The sequence below is a fragment of the Simochromis diagramma genome, unplaced genomic scaffold, assembly GCF_900408965.1.
Source record: "Simochromis diagramma unplaced genomic scaffold, fSimDia1.1 OVJJ01000738.1, whole genome shotgun sequence".
NCBI classification, from domain to species: domain Eukaryota; kingdom Metazoa; phylum Chordata; class Actinopteri; order Cichliformes; family Cichlidae; genus Simochromis; species Simochromis diagramma.
In genome coordinates this window covers 260-17895 of record NW_024387255.1, presented here as the reverse complement: position 1 = coordinate 17895, position 17636 = coordinate 260, and the positions used below count along the sequence as shown (strand labels likewise).

At 43.5% G+C, this 17636-nt stretch overlaps 1 protein-coding gene across 1 annotated transcript; it reads right to left on the bottom strand.

Moving 5' to 3' along the window:
- Nucleotides 1–13509: 13509 nt before the first annotated feature.
- Nucleotides 13510–15822, bottom strand: LOC120715239 (uncharacterized protein K02A2.6-like). Its single transcript, XM_040002095.1, has one exon. The coding sequence runs from the start codon at nt 15706–15708 to the stop codon at nt 13510–13512; it is 2199 nt and encodes a 732-aa protein (XP_039858029.1). The 5' UTR covers nt 15709–15822.
- Nucleotides 15823–17636: the final 1814 nt, after the last annotated feature.

Sequence of the window (17636 nt, the reverse complement as noted above, 5' to 3'; positions counted from 1 at the left end):
AGAGGCCAGTATCGGAGTGTTAAAGAGCAGCCTGAAAAATTCTCCTGGGCTGCTCGCATGGAAATTAACAAAACCAACATAAACATTGCGGATCCCCATCACGGCGCCAGCTGCAGGCCCAAGGCTGGAGCCGAACAATCACTCCCTGATAATGACTGTGTTACGGCTATTCTTCCCATCCCATGCAAGGACACCTGGATTGGCTGGAGGACTGTTTACTTAGCCTGATAGGCCGAAGGACACTGTCTCAGCTAAACTATGGACACGCACACACACACACTTACACTGATAAGCACTCACTCATCCCCCCTCCCTTTCCAACGCCTTCGATGCTTGTGCCCTACCGGGGAAGATAGCAGTCAACTGGACCAGCACAGATGCTGCAGGACCGGATGCGCTGTCTACACCAGCTCTCTCTTACCCTTTACCCGCCCCTGTTGCTTGTCTTGTGTTTCTATGGTGTATTGATAGTCATGTGCTTTTGTGCTGAGGTGTTTTTTTCTGTTATCAAACTGTTCTCCCACTAGGAGCTCAGTCTGAGTGGAGTTTTTTTTTCTCCTCCTCTTACCTCATGTAGTGTATTTTCGTTGTTTTTTCCTATCAGCCTACCTTTCTGACATGTCTGCCCAATGTGATGTTTGTGTAAAGTTGGTCAGAAGGTTCCTTTGTAAGTGCGCATGTGCCATTAGCGTGCTGCCTGCTGTAACCCTAATTTCCCTCGGGATGAATAAAGTATTCTGATTCTGATTCTGATAACACTAACACACAGCATGGCTGACGCCATCCTCAGAAGCGCGTCCTCCGTCTCCTCAGCAGGTGGAGTCTGCTCTCAGTCTTCCTGTAAAGAGCATCAGTGAACACCCAGGTACTTCATTACTGTACCTGTGTAGAACTTTCAGGTATCTGTACTTTACTATTTATTTTTCCCTGAAACGTTTTACCCCAAACATTTGTACACAAACATCTGTTCTTGCTCCTCCTTACATTGTCAAAACAGGCTTGTTGCTTTAGGTTTAATGTCTAAACGTCTTGATCCTAAACCCTGTTGGTTTATTGATCACTGAGGGATGTCCCACAGAGGTGAAACCTTTAATTTATGTATCTTTAAAGCGCATTTCTCAGAGGTTAATGGTGTTCACGGTGCAGATGTTAATAAAGTTGCAGTACTTCAGCGCTACAGAAGAGGAGCGGGCATAAAGGGAGGAGCTCAGCAAACATCAGCAAACACACAAACTGTTGGTGTGTGTGTTTGTCTCAGTATGTGTGTGATCTGAAGGTCCAGCTGCTGGATCACAGCGTGAGATGGAGAGAGGGGGAAGAAAGAGCACAGGGAGGAAGAAGACCGTTGGATTTAAACAAAAGGACTGTTCTGTAACTCTGTGTTGTTGAACAGGTCAGCTGATCACAGCCTCACAATGTGCTGCTACAGCCACGGAGAGCTCCTCCACCTTCTTACACCATGTTGTAACAGCTGATTTCTGTTTATGGTGGAGGTGTAACCCCACTCAGTCTCTATGTCCGGTGCTGTATGAGTAAAACTCTCTGGACTCAAGATGGGTAGAGCTCAGGCGTGGTTTATTCCCCTTTTGTGGGTCTCTGCAATAACATGGGACATGAATAACCATGGGTTTCTAACGGGATAAGCTTAGGGAAAACCAGCTTACCAGTAGCAGACTTCCATTGCAGATTTTCAAAATAAAAGTTTCAAAATCAAATCTTTCAAAATAAACCCATGGTTGCGATCCCAAGTTTAACAGGAATTTAACCACAACAAAACCATGTTCATTCTTTTACATTGTTACAGAGGCAAATTACAAACTTCCTGCCCTGACGCAGAGTGTGAGCTGATAGGGAGCACACCAAAGAGTTCAAATGAACTGAATAAAAACAGCAGAGTGTTGTGTTGGGTTCTTGAATGAAGACTCCTGCTCAAGCAATAACATGGAGCAGTATATTTTTAATAACCATCTTCGAGGCTGTTTCCATGCCAAACCATTTCCCATTTTGTGGGTAAGTGGCGCATGCATATACAATCTATATACAGGGAGTGCAGAATTATTAGGCAAATGAGTATTTTGTCCACATCATCCTCTTCATGCATGTTGTCTTACTCCAAGCTGTATAGGCTCGAAAGCCTACTACCAATTAAGCATATTAGGTGATGTGCATCTCTGTAATGAGAAGGGGTGTGGTCTAATGACATCAACACCCTATATCAGGTGTGCATAATTATTAGGCAACGTCCTTTCCTTTGGCAAAATGGGTCAAAAGAAGGACTTGACAGGCTCAGAAAAGTCAAAAATAGTGAGATATCTTGCAGAGGGATGCAGCAGTCTCAAAATTGCAAAGCTTCTGAAGCGTGATCATCGAACAATCAAGCGTTTCATTCAAAATAGTCAACAGGGTCGCAAGAAGCGTGTGGAAAAACCAAGGCGCAAAATAACTGCCCATGAACTGAGAAAAGTCAAGCGTGCAGCTGCCAAGATGCCACTTGCCACCATTTTGGCCATATTTCAGAGCTGCAACATCACTGGAGTGCCCAAAAGCACAAGGTGTGCAATACTCAGAGACATGGCCAAGGTAAGAAAGGCTGAAAGACAACCACCACTGAACAAGACACACAAGCTGAAACGTCAAGACTGGGCCAAGAAATATCTCAAGACTGATTTTTCTAAGGTTTTATGGACTGATGAAATGAGAGTGAGTCTTGATGGGCCAGATGGATGGGCCCGTGGCTGGATTGGTAAAGGGCAGAGAGCTCCAGTCCGACTCAGACGCCAGCAAGGTGGAGGTGGAGTACTGGTTTGGGCTGGTATCATCAAAGATGAGTTTGTGGGGCCTTTTCGGGTTGAGGATGGAGTCAAGCTCAACTCCCAGTCCTACTGCCAGTTTCTGGAAGACACCTTCTACAAGCAGTGGTACAGGAAGAAGTCTGCATCCTTCAAGAAAAACATGATTTTCATGCAGGACAATGCTCCATCACACGCGTCCAAGTACTCCACAGCGTGGCTGGCAAGAAAGGGTATAAAAGAAGAAAAACTAATGACATGGCCACCTTGTTCACCTGATCTGGACCCCATTGAGAACCTGTGGTCCATCATCAAATGTGAGATTTACAAGGAGGGAAAACAGTACACCTCTCTGAACAGTGTCTGGGAGGCTGTGGTTGCTGCTGCACGCAATGTTGATGGTGAACAGATCAAAACACTGACAGAATCCATGGATGGCAGGCTTTTGAGTGTCCTTGCAAAGAAAGGTGGCTATATTGGTCGCTGATTTGTTTTTGAATGTCAGAAATGTATATTTGTGAATGTGGAGATGTTATATTGGTTTCACTGGTAAAAATAAATAATTGAAATGGGTATATATTTGTTTTTTGTTAAGTTGCCTAATAATTATGCACAGTAATAGTCACCTGCACACACAGATATCCCCCTAAAATAGCTAAAACTAAAAACAAACTAAAAACTACTTCCAAAAACATTCAGCTTTGATATTAATGAGTTTTTTGGGTTCATTGAGAACATGGTTGTTGTTCAATAATAAAATTATTCCTCAAAAATACAACTTGCCTAATAATTCTGCACTCCCTGTAGTACCGCCCTAATTGTAATCTATACAATTAGGGCGGTACACTCTCTCACTCGTAGCTGCATAATATTTTTTTTTCAATACAGACATACCCAAACATAAACTTTGCTATTTTCATAAACACCCTTTCATCACTCTCTTAACCCATGTTAAAAATAGTATGGGCTCAAATTGTGGTCATAAATATTTTGTACTTGCAAATCAGGATTTGTAAAAAGAATTTGTGTGTGCGTAAAAAAGATTTGTGTGTGGACTTAGCCAAAAAATACGTGTGAAACTCTGCACTCAAGTTACAAGTAGAAATTTTGACCCTATTTTTCTTCCTTTCATCTGATTGGTCAATGTCATGTCAATCACAAATTTAACTATCCAATCAGATGAACAGATGGGTTTGGCTATTGGAGGAGGCAGGAGGATTAGAGCTCCTCTGCATGTTGTGTTCACTTTAGTGATGGTAAATTTGATTCTTTTTACTGAATCGAGTTTTAATGAGTCACTCACCAAAGTGAATCGAGTTTTTTGAGTCATTTGATTCACTGAGTCAGTTGACCAGAGAGTGCAAAAAATTTACATTTTCACTCAAACTTAATTCGTTTCTCTTTTCATGTAAATCCCACTGCTAAGATGAATGATTCTAAAAAAACCCCAACTATTTTATAGAGCAAAAAAGAGCAAAAACATTTCTAAAATTAAGCAATTTCCTATCAAAATTGCTTAATAAACATTTATTTTGTTTATTTGTATTTTATTAGTATTTTTCTTAAATGTGTCAAATATATATTTTCTCATCTAAATGTCCACTGAGCTGTGAGCCAGGGGGCGGTAATGCGCCTTAACATTGGTTGCCAACCAAGAAGAAGAAGAAGCTGTGAGCCAGGAGGGAGGGGGTGAGTGAGTGAGTGGTTGTATCCCAATTCAGGGTCTGCAGCCTTAAAGTACGCAGCCTCAACGGTCCACAAGGGCTGAGTACTCAAAGACCACTAAGGCCGGAAGTGCGAGGCTTGTGAAATGGGACGGTCTAGCCTCCGTTGCGCTGCCCAGGTTGCCTAGCAACCATGATACTAACAGCTGGAAACGTTTCATACAGCTTTGTTTGACAGAAAGGAAGGAGAAAATATTTTGTTCATTTGTTTGTTTGTTTCTACATGAGCTTTGATCATTTTCTGTAAGATTAAGGTCAGCTATTGAACGGCGTATATTTTAAAGTAAAGGCTTTAAGTTAGTACAAACGTCACTAATGTCACATAACTTTGCCGACATGTGGCCAACAGTAATGTTTTAATGTTCTTCGTTATTAAACATTTGCACATAAATAAGTGACATAATATTCAGTACATACTTAAAGTTTACTCTTCGGGCGCCCCTCATCCGCCGTTTTTTTTCGGCAAAATTATCCACACCCATCGCTGCGCTATGCATTCTGGGATATGTTGGGCCACGAAGTCTACACCGCCACATCCTTAAAATTCAGGGAAATGAAAGACGCATTTGAGGGCCGCATTTCAAGCAGCCTTTGAATTGGGACAGCCTTCGTCGCGTTGCTGTGACGTAATCGGCCTTAAAATGCGGCCTTTAAGGCTGCAGACCCTGAATTGGGATACAGCCAATGATTCGTTCGCTCTATGATTCAGCACAGGAGGGAGGGGGTAAGCGAGTCCTGAGTTATTCGCTTACGATTCAGCACAGGAGGGAGGGGGTTAGTGAGTCCTGAGTGATTCGTTCGCTCTATGATTCAGCACAGGAGGGAGGGGGTGAGCGAGTACTAATGGAATTAGTTTGCTAACAGCAACAGGGATGAGTCAGTGAGTCAGTTGGGCTTGTGAATCATGATTCACGAGTCAGTAAAGTGATTCTCGAGTATTGAACGATTCGTTCACGAATCGAACATCACTAGTTCACTTAGTTTTTGGGTCCAGGCAGGAGAGGACCCAGATGCAGACTCATACGCGGAGAAAAAAAGAGGGAACTCAAAACACTGCTTTATTGCAGGCGTGCAAGATATGTAAAGAATAAACTACACTGGGAAATGCTAAACTAAGACATGGGGAGACCCACAGGGAGACACAGCCATGATGGACGATGCGACACCGAACTAACGAGGAACGTAGGAGCACACAGGGAACACAGCTGACACGAATAATGATAGTAGTGAGACAGGGCAAGAGCAACACAACATGAGGGACACAGACGGAGACTATCCTTCTGCTCTTGCTCTTGACGAAGGCGGTCGCACTTTTCTCCTCTCCTCCTCCTCTCTCTTAGCTTCCCTGCTTAGCCTCTTATGTCCTTGTCTAGTCTCTCTCACAGTCTGAAGAAAAAGAGGAATTATGGATTGGATCAACTGGTCCCTAAATGCAATTGACACCCCTTTCTCAACGAGTGCTGAAGATATCTACCTATTCCAGGGGTCGGCAACCTGCGGCTCCGGAGCCGCATGCGGCTCTTTAGTCTTTATTTTGCGGCTCCGGGTGGTTTGGGAAATTAAATTAGAAGTATTTAGCTGAAGTATATTTTATTTGTGTTTAGTTCTTCTTTTAACTTGTAGTTCTAAATTGGAAGATTATTGTGATATTGAAATATAAAAATAAAATTACATCTTATTATTTTTTTCTCAAAATAAGCGTCACACTCGCGGAAGCTGGTATACCCGCCGAAACGCCTGCATTTATCGAGACTTTCAACCCCAGGTAGGCCAATTATGGATCTTCGGATCCATATTATGTTGGCAGCTGTTCTCCACCGTGAACTATGTTAAAAACAAACACAGCTCACGCCTCACAGATGACAGCTTACAGTCCTGCCCCGATTTGCAGGTGCTGTGCGCAGAGGTTCAGGACCAGAAGTCCCATTGTAAACATATCATGGCAGACCCGACGATGTTTGCATGAACACGCTTTTCAGCATGTCTTTATCGATCGCTTTTCACACACGGTTGTTGTACGCATACAGCCGGCTGTAGCTTTTCAGCTCACAGCCCGACACAGACCAACACAACAGCAGAGAGAGCACAGACTTTAAGGCGGCGAGGCGTGATTGCGGGTGCCGCTCAGGTGCGTCCGACTCCATACAGCGGCACTGCAGACTACGCCCCGCCACACACATTAACCAAGTAAAATACATATTTAGAATTTAGAATTCAGAATTTTTGCAAATATCTATTTTTTTTTTAGCAGCATAGTGCTTTTTTTCCAATTATTTTTTAAAAGTCAGGTCAAGGCTCCAAAAGCCCAAAGGCGATATAAGGGTGGTGGCTCACAATAGTTTTTTTATGCTACATGGATCATTTTAGTTCAGCTGGGTGTCTTTCCTTTTGTTATATTTCTTTAAGAGTTCAAAATTTGTTAATTACATAAATAAAATGTAATTTTCTCTGTAGCACTTCATGGATTTCATAAGCAACACACCTTAGTTGCTCTGTGGATTCTTAAAAAGCAGTTAAAAACTTTTCTGTTCAAACAAGCCTTTTGTTGATCTACGTATTTTATATTCTTTACATTATTTACATTTGATCTTTTACATTGTGTATAATGTCTATTGATTGTATCGTTTATTTTAATATTTGTGTACAGCGCTTTGTGACTGCCTGTCTGTGAAAAGCGCTTAATAAATAAACTTTACTTACTTAAGTTGTTCACACAAAGCATAAAGGTAAAAAAAACAATATATACAGTGTTATCTTCATTTTAGATTTCAAAAAGTATTTGCGGCTCCCTGTTTTTTCTTTTGCATGGAAACCGGGTCCAAGTGGCTCTTTGTGTGTTAAAGGTTGCCGACCCCTGGTCTAAACACAGTCTGTATCAGGGTGTTGTTGTTCAGCTTCAGCCTTGAGACCGCAGCTGGCGCCGAGAGGGTATCTGCATGACGTGATGGTGGTTTTTACGTTAGTGCGAACAACTCATGAGAATTTCAAAGCTGTTCTAACAGTCCGACACCGGTCTCTCAATCTCCCGTTGGAGAGCTGTGATGATGTTATCAAACTTACGCTGTGTGATGTTGTCATTCTTGTGCTCAAAGAGCCGATTCTGAGAACTCACGACTGCAGTGAGCTTCTCCAAGATGTGATCCAGTTTGCACTCAGAGATCTTATTCTGAGTATTCACGGCAGCCGTAAGCTTCTCCAAGATCTTATCCATGCTGCACTCAATTAGCCCATTTAGAGAAACTCACGCCTCATTCCATCGTTCCAATCCCAGCGGGCAGCCTTGTGGGGGTTTGAACAGCCGGTTCCGCTTTCTTGATTCTTCGATAAGTCAGGGCCAAGCGAGCTCTGATCAGCCAGAACCCTGTTACCATGGTTCCGAATAGGTAGATATCTTTAGCACTCAGGCTCACCCAAGCCCAGACTTCTCGTTGAGAAATGGGTGTCAATTGCATTAAGGGACCAGTTGATCAAATCTATAATTCCTCTTTTAGGTTTTAGAGAACAGACTGTGAGAGAGTGTTCCAGGGAAAATGCAAAAAACACGAGACTAGACAAGGACACAAGAGGCTAAGCAGGGAAGCTTAGGGAGAGGAGGACAGTATCACCTTAAAGCACTTGTTGCAGGCTGCTGAGTTTGCATCTTTTGCTGTGAAGTACAGCCAGACTTTTGACCGCTTCACCTTGGGCAGTTTTAATCTGTAGCTCTGCTCTAAAAGAACGTACGTACCTGGGCCCGCCTACTATCCTTGGAAATGTAAAATGATTGGCTAGAATCCAAAGTGTATGACAGCTCAGTAAAAAAAAAAGCACAGAAATAAAGCACCGAAATGTGCGCTGCTTTTCGGTCTGGTTACTACCGTTTGCACCGGATATCGGTACCCATCCCTACCCATCTCACGAGCACTGTTACTATGTATGTATGTATGCATGCATGCATGCATGCATGCATGTATGTATGATTTCTATACAGTGTACATCATATGACCACTTTGGTTGTAAGATTCAGATAATTAGTTAACTAGACATTTTGAAAGAAAGAAAAGTATTTCTTTGTGCCCCCCTTTCCCTGTTAATGCCCTACCTGGCCCCTGGGCATAACTTTGCTAGACCTGCCCCTGCACAGTTACCAGCTGTCAGCTACTTCGAAAAGGATCCTGGTGTTATTTGTCTCTTAGAGACAGTTCATAACTTCCCTTCAACTCATTCATGTCACCTAAAAGGTAAACCCGTTTCTCCATCACCTGTTCAGCTCTGATGATTCAGTAAGGACATCTCCTGGTTTCATCTTCATGTTTCCCTCACCACATATCCAAACCGACATCATGACCAGCAGCTGTTACAGCTGTGGCTCCAGCAAACATCAGCTGATACTAGAAAGTAATATTAAATAAATTCTAACAACAGCTGATCAAGCTTAAACGTGCTGCTGTTGTTTATCCGCTGTCTCCAAGAAACAAGAAAGACGGGACTAGCGACAGAAAAGCCTGAAAAGCGGATCATTGATCAGTTTCATGATTGAAACTGAAGCACCAACTTGAAGAAGCAACAGGGGAGGGAGGGGGAGAGAATGAGAGAAGAGTCAGCTTTGCAGCAAAGACAGAATAAATCCAGCTTTGTGTATTTTTTTCATTCTAGCTGAAGTCCGGGACAAATCGCTTCCTTTTCACCTCAGTATGGAACTCCGATAGCCAGTCCAGCTAGGGTTGCCAACTCCCTGAAAAATAAATAAGGGACACCTCGTGGCCAGGGCCGGGCAACCCAGTTGTCTTCACCCTTCCCAGTGTGGTAGCTCTTTTTTTTTGTGTGTGAAATTATTTTTTAACCATTTGACTTGAATTTGATTTAAGCAGATGCATATTCTTTGTGATATGACCATATGGGAAACAAATGATCATTTAGCCATTTATTTTTAGCTCAAAATGACAACATTAACACAGTAAAACAGGTCTCTTTCTTAAACAGAAGCCTGTCATGCTTAACTTTTGAGAATATAAGTAAATCTTTCTTTAAAAGAACTGTCCTGCTTAACTTAAAATTATATAAATTAATAGAAAGCAATAGAATGAAAAATATTCTTGTAACAGTGCACATATAGTGCATTTAGTACAATTGGCTTCAGTTGAGGTATTATTTCAGCTTTTCTAATGCTAATCAGCTGCTCCTGTTTGTAAACCCGCTTGTTCCCATGATTACACATCATAACTCATCATTATTCATCTATGTATTACTTTTATGTATTAGTCATCTATTTGTTGTAATCATCTATCCTTGCAGTTGTTTATTACACAAAATAAATTATATTATCACACTTCTGGCCACATAGCGCTGATATTCACTGCACATGCCCATATTAACCTTAACGAGAGGGTTTAAAAAAAAACATACCAATGTTTACATACCATATCTGCTTCTGCCGTGGCCTGGTGGACAAAAAATTGGTTAAGGGTTCCCCGAGCTTTCACGCCCCTCACGTTCTTCATGTGCCCACCATTAGAAGCATGCCTATGGAAAAAGTGCGCTGGTGTTGTGCCAAAAAGTGATTGTCTGCCAAAAACTGATTTCCGGTATTTGCCAAAAACTGATTGCTCGTATTTAAACTGCTATAAGTAACTTGTTGGGCTATACTATGTGAAACATATGTCAAATGCATCCCTTATGGATGACATAAAGTCATCTTGAGCCACAAACAACATTCGTGTAATAAGGTAGAAGCCGCAATCAGTTTTTGGCAGTGACTTTTATATAACCTTTATTTATGCAGTTAAAAAAAAATCTCATTAACATTAAAATGTCTTTTGTAAGAGTAGGTTGGCCAAGAGCACAGCAGAAATGGCAGCAAATATTACAATAGTTCTATAAAAATATTTTAAGTGGGGATAAAGGACCGGATTGGTTATAATGTAAGTACAATAACACAGAGTTGTAAATATACTTGAAAAACGGATAATTTTTTAATTCTCTATATAACCCCTTTGTAAACCCTGTTCACCGAGGTCTATTTACGAACATACGTAAAGATATTACACATAAAAAATACACAGAAACATTGGAAATCAGTTTTTGGACGACAATCACTTTTTGGCACAACACCTGTACTCAAAGCTTTACAGAGTCCTGTCTGGTGACATCTTGTGGCCAAAAATATGAAGCGCAGCTTGATTGTGCAAGATAAAAGTGCTTCATCAGGACTGCCTACTCTACAGAGTGGAGCGCTGTTTGATATTGTCTTGTGTTGCGTTGAACGTGTTTTTTGTGGGGCTGAAAAAAAAAAAATTGTAATGTTGTCATATTTGTTGAGTAAATAATTTTAATCAATACATGTTGGAGCTATTTGTTCTTTATTTTCATTATTTTGAAATTTGTTAAAGTTTGTTGTTAGTTTGCAAGTTTATTTGTAGGTTAATATTTGTTTCAGTATTTTGTTTTGTGTTTGCCATGCTAAATTAGTAAGAGCTGTAGGGCCATTTTGTTTCTATAAATAAAGAGACTGGTATAGGACCAGCATGCACTGGGGTAGACCTATTTTTTTTATTTTTTTATTTTTTTTTATTTTTAACCAGAGCAGGAGAAGCAGCAGGAAGTAACAAAACAAAACAAAAAAAGAAAAAGAAAAAAAGGACCTTGTTATTGCTTGCCACACTGGATAAATTAAATAAACCATAAAATGCAACTTTCAAGTTTGCACAGTTGACTTCTTTTGCCTGCGTACGAAATATTATCTCAGTGCAGCAGTGGCTTGTGGACTTTGAATTGTGGGATGTTTTGTTTGTCAAACAAAAGGAATTGCCACTACAATACACTTTCCTTATTTAAACATGTGCCCCGGTGTGGTCACTCTTTGCTTGGAGTCACAAGTGATGTTGGTTGATATTCTGTTTTACCCCCAGGGCTATATGACCAAACTCCCCATTTTCATTTACTACACAAGGGACTCTTCCCTGAATAAAAGCCTGGTATATAATCATATAAGGGAAAGTATTAAGTGTCTTGCATTTGTTATTCCAGAAAGAAGTTTTGTGATTTAAAGGAGTCCCCAAAATTACTGCAGTGAGACAGTTCTTCAAATTAAGATGCAACCTAAAACACTTGATTCAAATAGAAAATTCAATATACAGGGTGGGCCATTTATATGGATACACCGTAATAACATGGGAATGGTTGGTGATATTAAAGTCCTGTTTGTGGCACATTAGTATATGTGAGGGGGCAAACTCCTCAAGATGGGTGGTGACCATGGTGGCCATTTAGAAGTCGGCCATCCTGAATACAACTTTTGTTTTTTCAATAGGAAGAGGGCCATGTGACACATCAAACTTATTGGTAATGTCACAAGAAAAACAATGGTGTGCTTGGTTTCAACGCAACTTTATTCTTTCATCTACAAGTATTTCTTATCCTAACAGACATACAGTAATGTATAACACAGGGTCGCATTTAGTAAATAGACAGGCCCCAAATGCACACCGTCCGTTCATCACAGAAGCTTAATAAATGGATTTACCCCTGCTGCCGCTCCTCCACAGACGGGCTCTCATGGGGAAGCTCCTGCCGGGATGCCTCGGACGGGGACGCCTCGGGTGTGGCCCCCACCTGCTCCGCTCCGGCCTGGGGACGGGCTCCCAACTGCTCTTCTGTTGCAGACATTTAGATTTGTGGTGGGGTTTTTGTTTGTGGTGTGTTTTTTTTTTTTTTTTTTTTTTGGTTTATTTATTTATTTTTAAATTAAGTATACAATCAGAACACTAACACTAACAGAGCGCAACAAAAGTCTTAAATACACTGAGGGATAACGAGGGAAATGAGAGACACGAGGGAGACACAGCTGAGAGAAATTAGAAATTAGACTTACGGGAAGTAAAAACGGACACACTGACAAGAGACACAGACCTTCAAAGTAAAACCGGAAACACAGCAACTGAACTCAAGACATGAAAGCTTAACACAGGCTGTCTCCCAATTCAGGGTCTGCAGCCTTAAAATACGCATTTCAAGGCCGATTACGTCACAGCGGCGCGCCGAAGGCTGTCCCAATTCAAAGGCTGCTCGAAATGCGTCTTTCATTTCCCTGAATTTTAAGGACGTGGCGGTGTAGACTTCGTGGCCCAACATATCCCAGAATGCATAGCGCGGCGGTGGGTGTGGATAATTTTGCCGAAAAAAAACGGCGGATGAGGGGCGCCCGAAGAGTAAACTTTAAGTAAGTACTGAATATTATGTCACTTATTTATGTGCAAATGTTTAATAACGAAGAACATTAAACATTACTGTTTGCCACATGTCGGCAAAGTTATGTGACATTAGTGACGTTTGTACTAACTTGGTTTTAAAGCCTTTACTTTAAAATATACACCGTTCAATAGCTGAGCTTAATCCTACAGAGAATGATCAAAGCTCATGTAGAAAGAAACAAACAAATGAACAAAAGATTTTCTCCTTCATTTCTGTCAAACAAAGCTGTATGAAACGTTTCCAGCTGTTAGTATTGTCGTGTTATTCAATTATACGCGGGTCCACTGTACGATTCATAACCACACTTTATTTTTTTTGTTCTTGCTCTCCCCCACATAACATAACATTCTATACAGAAACACACCGGTCTCGCCCTCTAGCTGCCATCAGCCTGACTACACTGACCGGCTGCATTAACATCTACTGTACAATGCAATTACACCACATCTCCCCTTTCTAGAATCAATGGGTAGACTACCATTGACTCACCAGACCTTAGAGGGTTATTCTGCCTCTGTGGCTGGAAGGTCTGGTCCTGCGCTTACCTGTAAGGAATACTATATAATGAAAATCTTAACTCTAATTAACCCGTTAAGTAACACACATTCTTACATGCTAACTTGTCACACCCCCTGCATTTCCCAACTTCTGAACATGCATATTTGAAAATGACAACCTTTTAGCTTTTACACTTTTACCCATATTGTGCAAACAATACTACGAAAGAGGGGTATTCTAGTATAAAACAGTCCTTTCCATCTTATCCGTTATAAGTCCAATCTGGTTGGTCTCACAACCACTCTTCCGGATCTGGTTCCGGGTGTAGATGGAAGCTCTGGAGAAACTGTCTCTGGCATGTCCGTGGAGCACTGCTCCCCGGCTTCTGCAGATTCTGGCTCCCCATTATTGCTCTCAGTTTGGTCTGGAGAGTGTTTCATGGGAACAAGATGCCGACGATTCCGCCTAATTGTCCCACGAGGTCCCTCCACGAGATATGATCGTGGTGTGGAGTGGCTGCCAATAACGGTGCCGCTGGCTCTCTGGTCTGTTATCCACACTTCTTGGCCTGGAGTGAGCCTGTCGAGGCTGCGTGCGCGATGACGAAGGTTATATGACTGTGCCTCTTTAGTCCTCCTCTCCTTTTCCCTCCGGGTGACAGCCACACTATCAGGAAGTGCGGGGTCAAGCAGAGATGGCAGTATTGGCACTGTGGTGCGAAGCCGTCTCCCCATCAAGAGTTGGGCTGGACTATAGCCATTCTGCAGTGGGGTGGCTCTGTAAGCGAGCAGAGCCAAGTGTGGATCAACAGCTTTCCGCAATAGATTCTTGACAGTCTTAACTGCTCGTTCGGCTTCGCCATTGCTTTGGGGATATTTCGGGCTGCTTGTAATGTGACAGAAGCCATACACTTTTGCAAATGTCTCAAAAGCTGCCCCTGAAAACTGTGGCCCATTATCTGTTACCAGCTGCTCGGGGATCCCATGTCGTGCAAAAATCCCTTTGAGATGATGGATCGCGTCCTCTGATCTTGAAGGTGTGAGAGGGGCAATCTCAACAAATCTTGAGGCATAATCCACGACAAGAAGGTAGGTTTTCCCTCTCAGCATAAACAGATCAGCTCCTAGCTTTTGCCACGGCCGCCCCGGATACTGTGATGGCATCAGCGGTTCTGTGTGGTTTTCTCTCACTTGGCAACATGTCCGACAGTTAAGGACAAGCTCATTTATCTGCTGGCTTAGCCCTGGCCACCAAACCGACTGTCGTGCTCGCTGTCTGCACTTAACCACTCCCTGGTGACCTTCGTGTAGTCTGGTGAGCACATCATTTCTCATAGTTGCAGGTATAACCAACCTGTCCCCTTTGATTAGCAGACCATCATGTACGGTGAGGAACGCCCTTTCTGCCCAGTACAGTCTTAGCGCTGGTTCGCTGTTGAAATGTGTGGGCCATCCTTCCTCACACAGCTGCATCACGCGAGCACATACGCTGTCCCTCTTCAGCTCTTCTCTCAGCTGCTCCAAGAAATTGTTGCTAGCTGGCAGATTGTCCATCAACATGTCCACGTAAATATTTGTGCTCTCCAACAACTCCTTGTCTTGAAGTGTTTCTTTTGCTTTCACTGGAGATCGTGAGAGCGTGTCAGCTGTCCACAGGTGTTTGCCTGGTACATGCGAAATCGAGTAGGAATATCGCATGAGGCGCATCCTAAAGCGTTGAATTCTGGGAGGGAGCGCATCCAGAGTTTGTGCCCCCAGCAGACTTAGCAGCGGCTTATGGTCTGTCTCCATTTGAAAGTGTTTGCCAATAAGAAAGTTGCGGAACCGCTCACAAGCCCAGGTCAGACCTAAAGCCTCCTTTTCAACCTGAGCGTATCTCTGTTCTGTTGCAGTGAGGGAGCGTGACGCGTAGGCAACGGGTCTCCACTCCTCGTCCCATCTTTGAAGCAGCACACCCCCTAAGCCATACGATGATGCGTCCGCTGACACCTTGCAGTCACGGCTTGGGTCATACATGGCCAACACTGGCGGTGATGTGAGCGCATCTTTCAGGTTCTGAAATGCTCTAGCCTGGTCAATGTCCCATCTCCAGCAGTTTTTCTTAGACAGTAAGTCTCTTAGAGGTTTGTCCTTCTCTGCGAGCTGTGGGATAAACTTTCCAAGCTGGTTAACCATTCCCAGAAAGCTCCTTAACTCACTCACACTTTGTGGCTCCTTCATCTCCCTCACAGCCTGGGTCTTGCTTGGGTCAGGGCTGATACCGCTGGCTGAGAGAACATGCCCTAAAAACGTCACCTGCTGTTTCGCGATGTCGCACTTGTTAATGTTTAGGGTGATGCCAGCTTTTTGGATCCTGCCCAGCACAGCGTGTAGGCGAGAGTCATGCTCTTCCTGCGTTCTGCCCCAGACCAGCACGTCGTCCATGTGGCAAACCACCCCTTCCATACCATCTGTGACCTCTGTGACCATCCTGTTCTGGAAATGCTCCGGTGCTGAAGCAATCCCGAAGGGCAGTCTCTTGAAGTGATAACGCCCAAACGGTGTGATGAAAGTGGTGTATTTGGCTGAGTTTTCCGTCAGAGGTATCTGCTAAAACCCCATGTTAGCGTCCAGCTTGCTGAATATGCTGGCACCAGCCAATCTGCCCAATGTTTCCTCCACCGATGGCAGTATGTACTTCTCTCGACACACAGACTCATTGAGGTGTGTAAGGTCGACACATATGCGTACATCTTCTGTCTTCTTCGGTACCACCACCATGCCTGAGCACCAATCAGTTGACTCCTCAATCCTGCTGATCACCCCTAGTTCTTCCATACGGGCCAGCTCCTGCTTAACTTTGTCCATCAGAGGCAACGGGATTCTCCGTGGCGTCTTCAAGGAAAAAGGTTGAACTCCAGGTTTCAGTTTGATGTCGTACGGCTGACGTACTTCACCGAGACCACTGCACAGCTTTGGGTAGCACTTTTTAAGCGTCTCTATAGTTACGCTCTCCAGACGAGCCACAAGCTCCAGCTTGCTAATAGCAGGTCTCCCCAGCAAAGCAGTGTGCAGGTGTCTGATGACAAAGACATCCTCAAGTATTTCTTTGTCTCCCTTCCTCAGTGCAAGCTCACTGACACCAACGACATCCAAACGACTCCTCCCGGGACCCAGCAGAGCCTTGGTTGATTTGTGGAGACTGGGGGGGTGGTTGTGTCTGTAGAGCTCCTTAAACACCTTAAGGGGTAGGACTGTCACATCGGCCCCTGTATCAATTTTAAATGACACGTTTTTATTGTTTATGCTTAAGTCGACAGTCCACGGCTCACCCTCACACTTAACACTGCCCAGGAACAAACCATGTTCATCCTCTTCAACCTCATGCACTGTTTTTGGTGCCCTGCATACACGCCTGTAATGTCCTTTTTTCCCACATGCATGGCATTTCACTTCATTCGCTGGACAATCCTGCTTTGAATGGGATGGAGCGCCACCACATTTCTGACAGGTTGGCTCTTTTCTGCCGTCTTCTCGGAATCCACGTGTTTTAGCTTGACGACTATCAGTCTGGAGCAGTTTGGTTCTAACAGGCTTACGACTGATTTTATGCACTCTATCTACTGACTTAGCATCGCTAGCCTCAGCTCTAGAGTCACCTCGCAAGGAGGATTGTTGTCGCTTTACCTCTTCACTTTGCCTCGCCATGTTGATAGCCCTCTGCAAAGTCAAATCTGGGTCAAGCTGCATGCGTTCTGACAGCCGTTTGTCCGTGAGACCGACAACGAGCCTATCACGTATCAGCTCATCATGTAGCACTCCATAGTTGCAATGTTCTGCTAGCGCATACAGTGCTGTCACAAAAGCATCCACTGTCTCATTGTCTCCCTGTCGGCGCATATTGAATTTGGCGCGCTCATAGATCACATTTTCCTTCACAATGAAAAAAGCCTGGAAACCATCACGTACCCCCTCGTACGTTGTCCTTTGCTCCGCTGTTAAACTCAGACCGCGAAGCACATCGTCCGCCTCGTCTCCCATGCAGTAAATCAACGTGTTGACTTGGTTTTCCTCCGAGCTGACGTTCAAATTACTGGCGAGACGGAATCTCTCGAACCTCCGTATCCATTTGGACCACTCCTGCGGTTTTGAAAAGTCAAAGGATTCCGGTGGCTGGATGCTGAATGTCGCGCTCGGCCCCGCCGGTGCTCTCTGTGCAGTCTCATCCGCCATATTCTCCCCTCGTTATTCCGCGAGCTCCGCCAGACACAGGTTCGTTCAGTCGAGGTTATATGGATCAGTACAGGACTTCTGACACCATGTCGTGTTATTCAATTATACGCGGGTCCACTGTACGATTCATAACCACACTTTATTTTTTTTGTTCTTGCTCTCCCCCACATAACATAACATTCTAT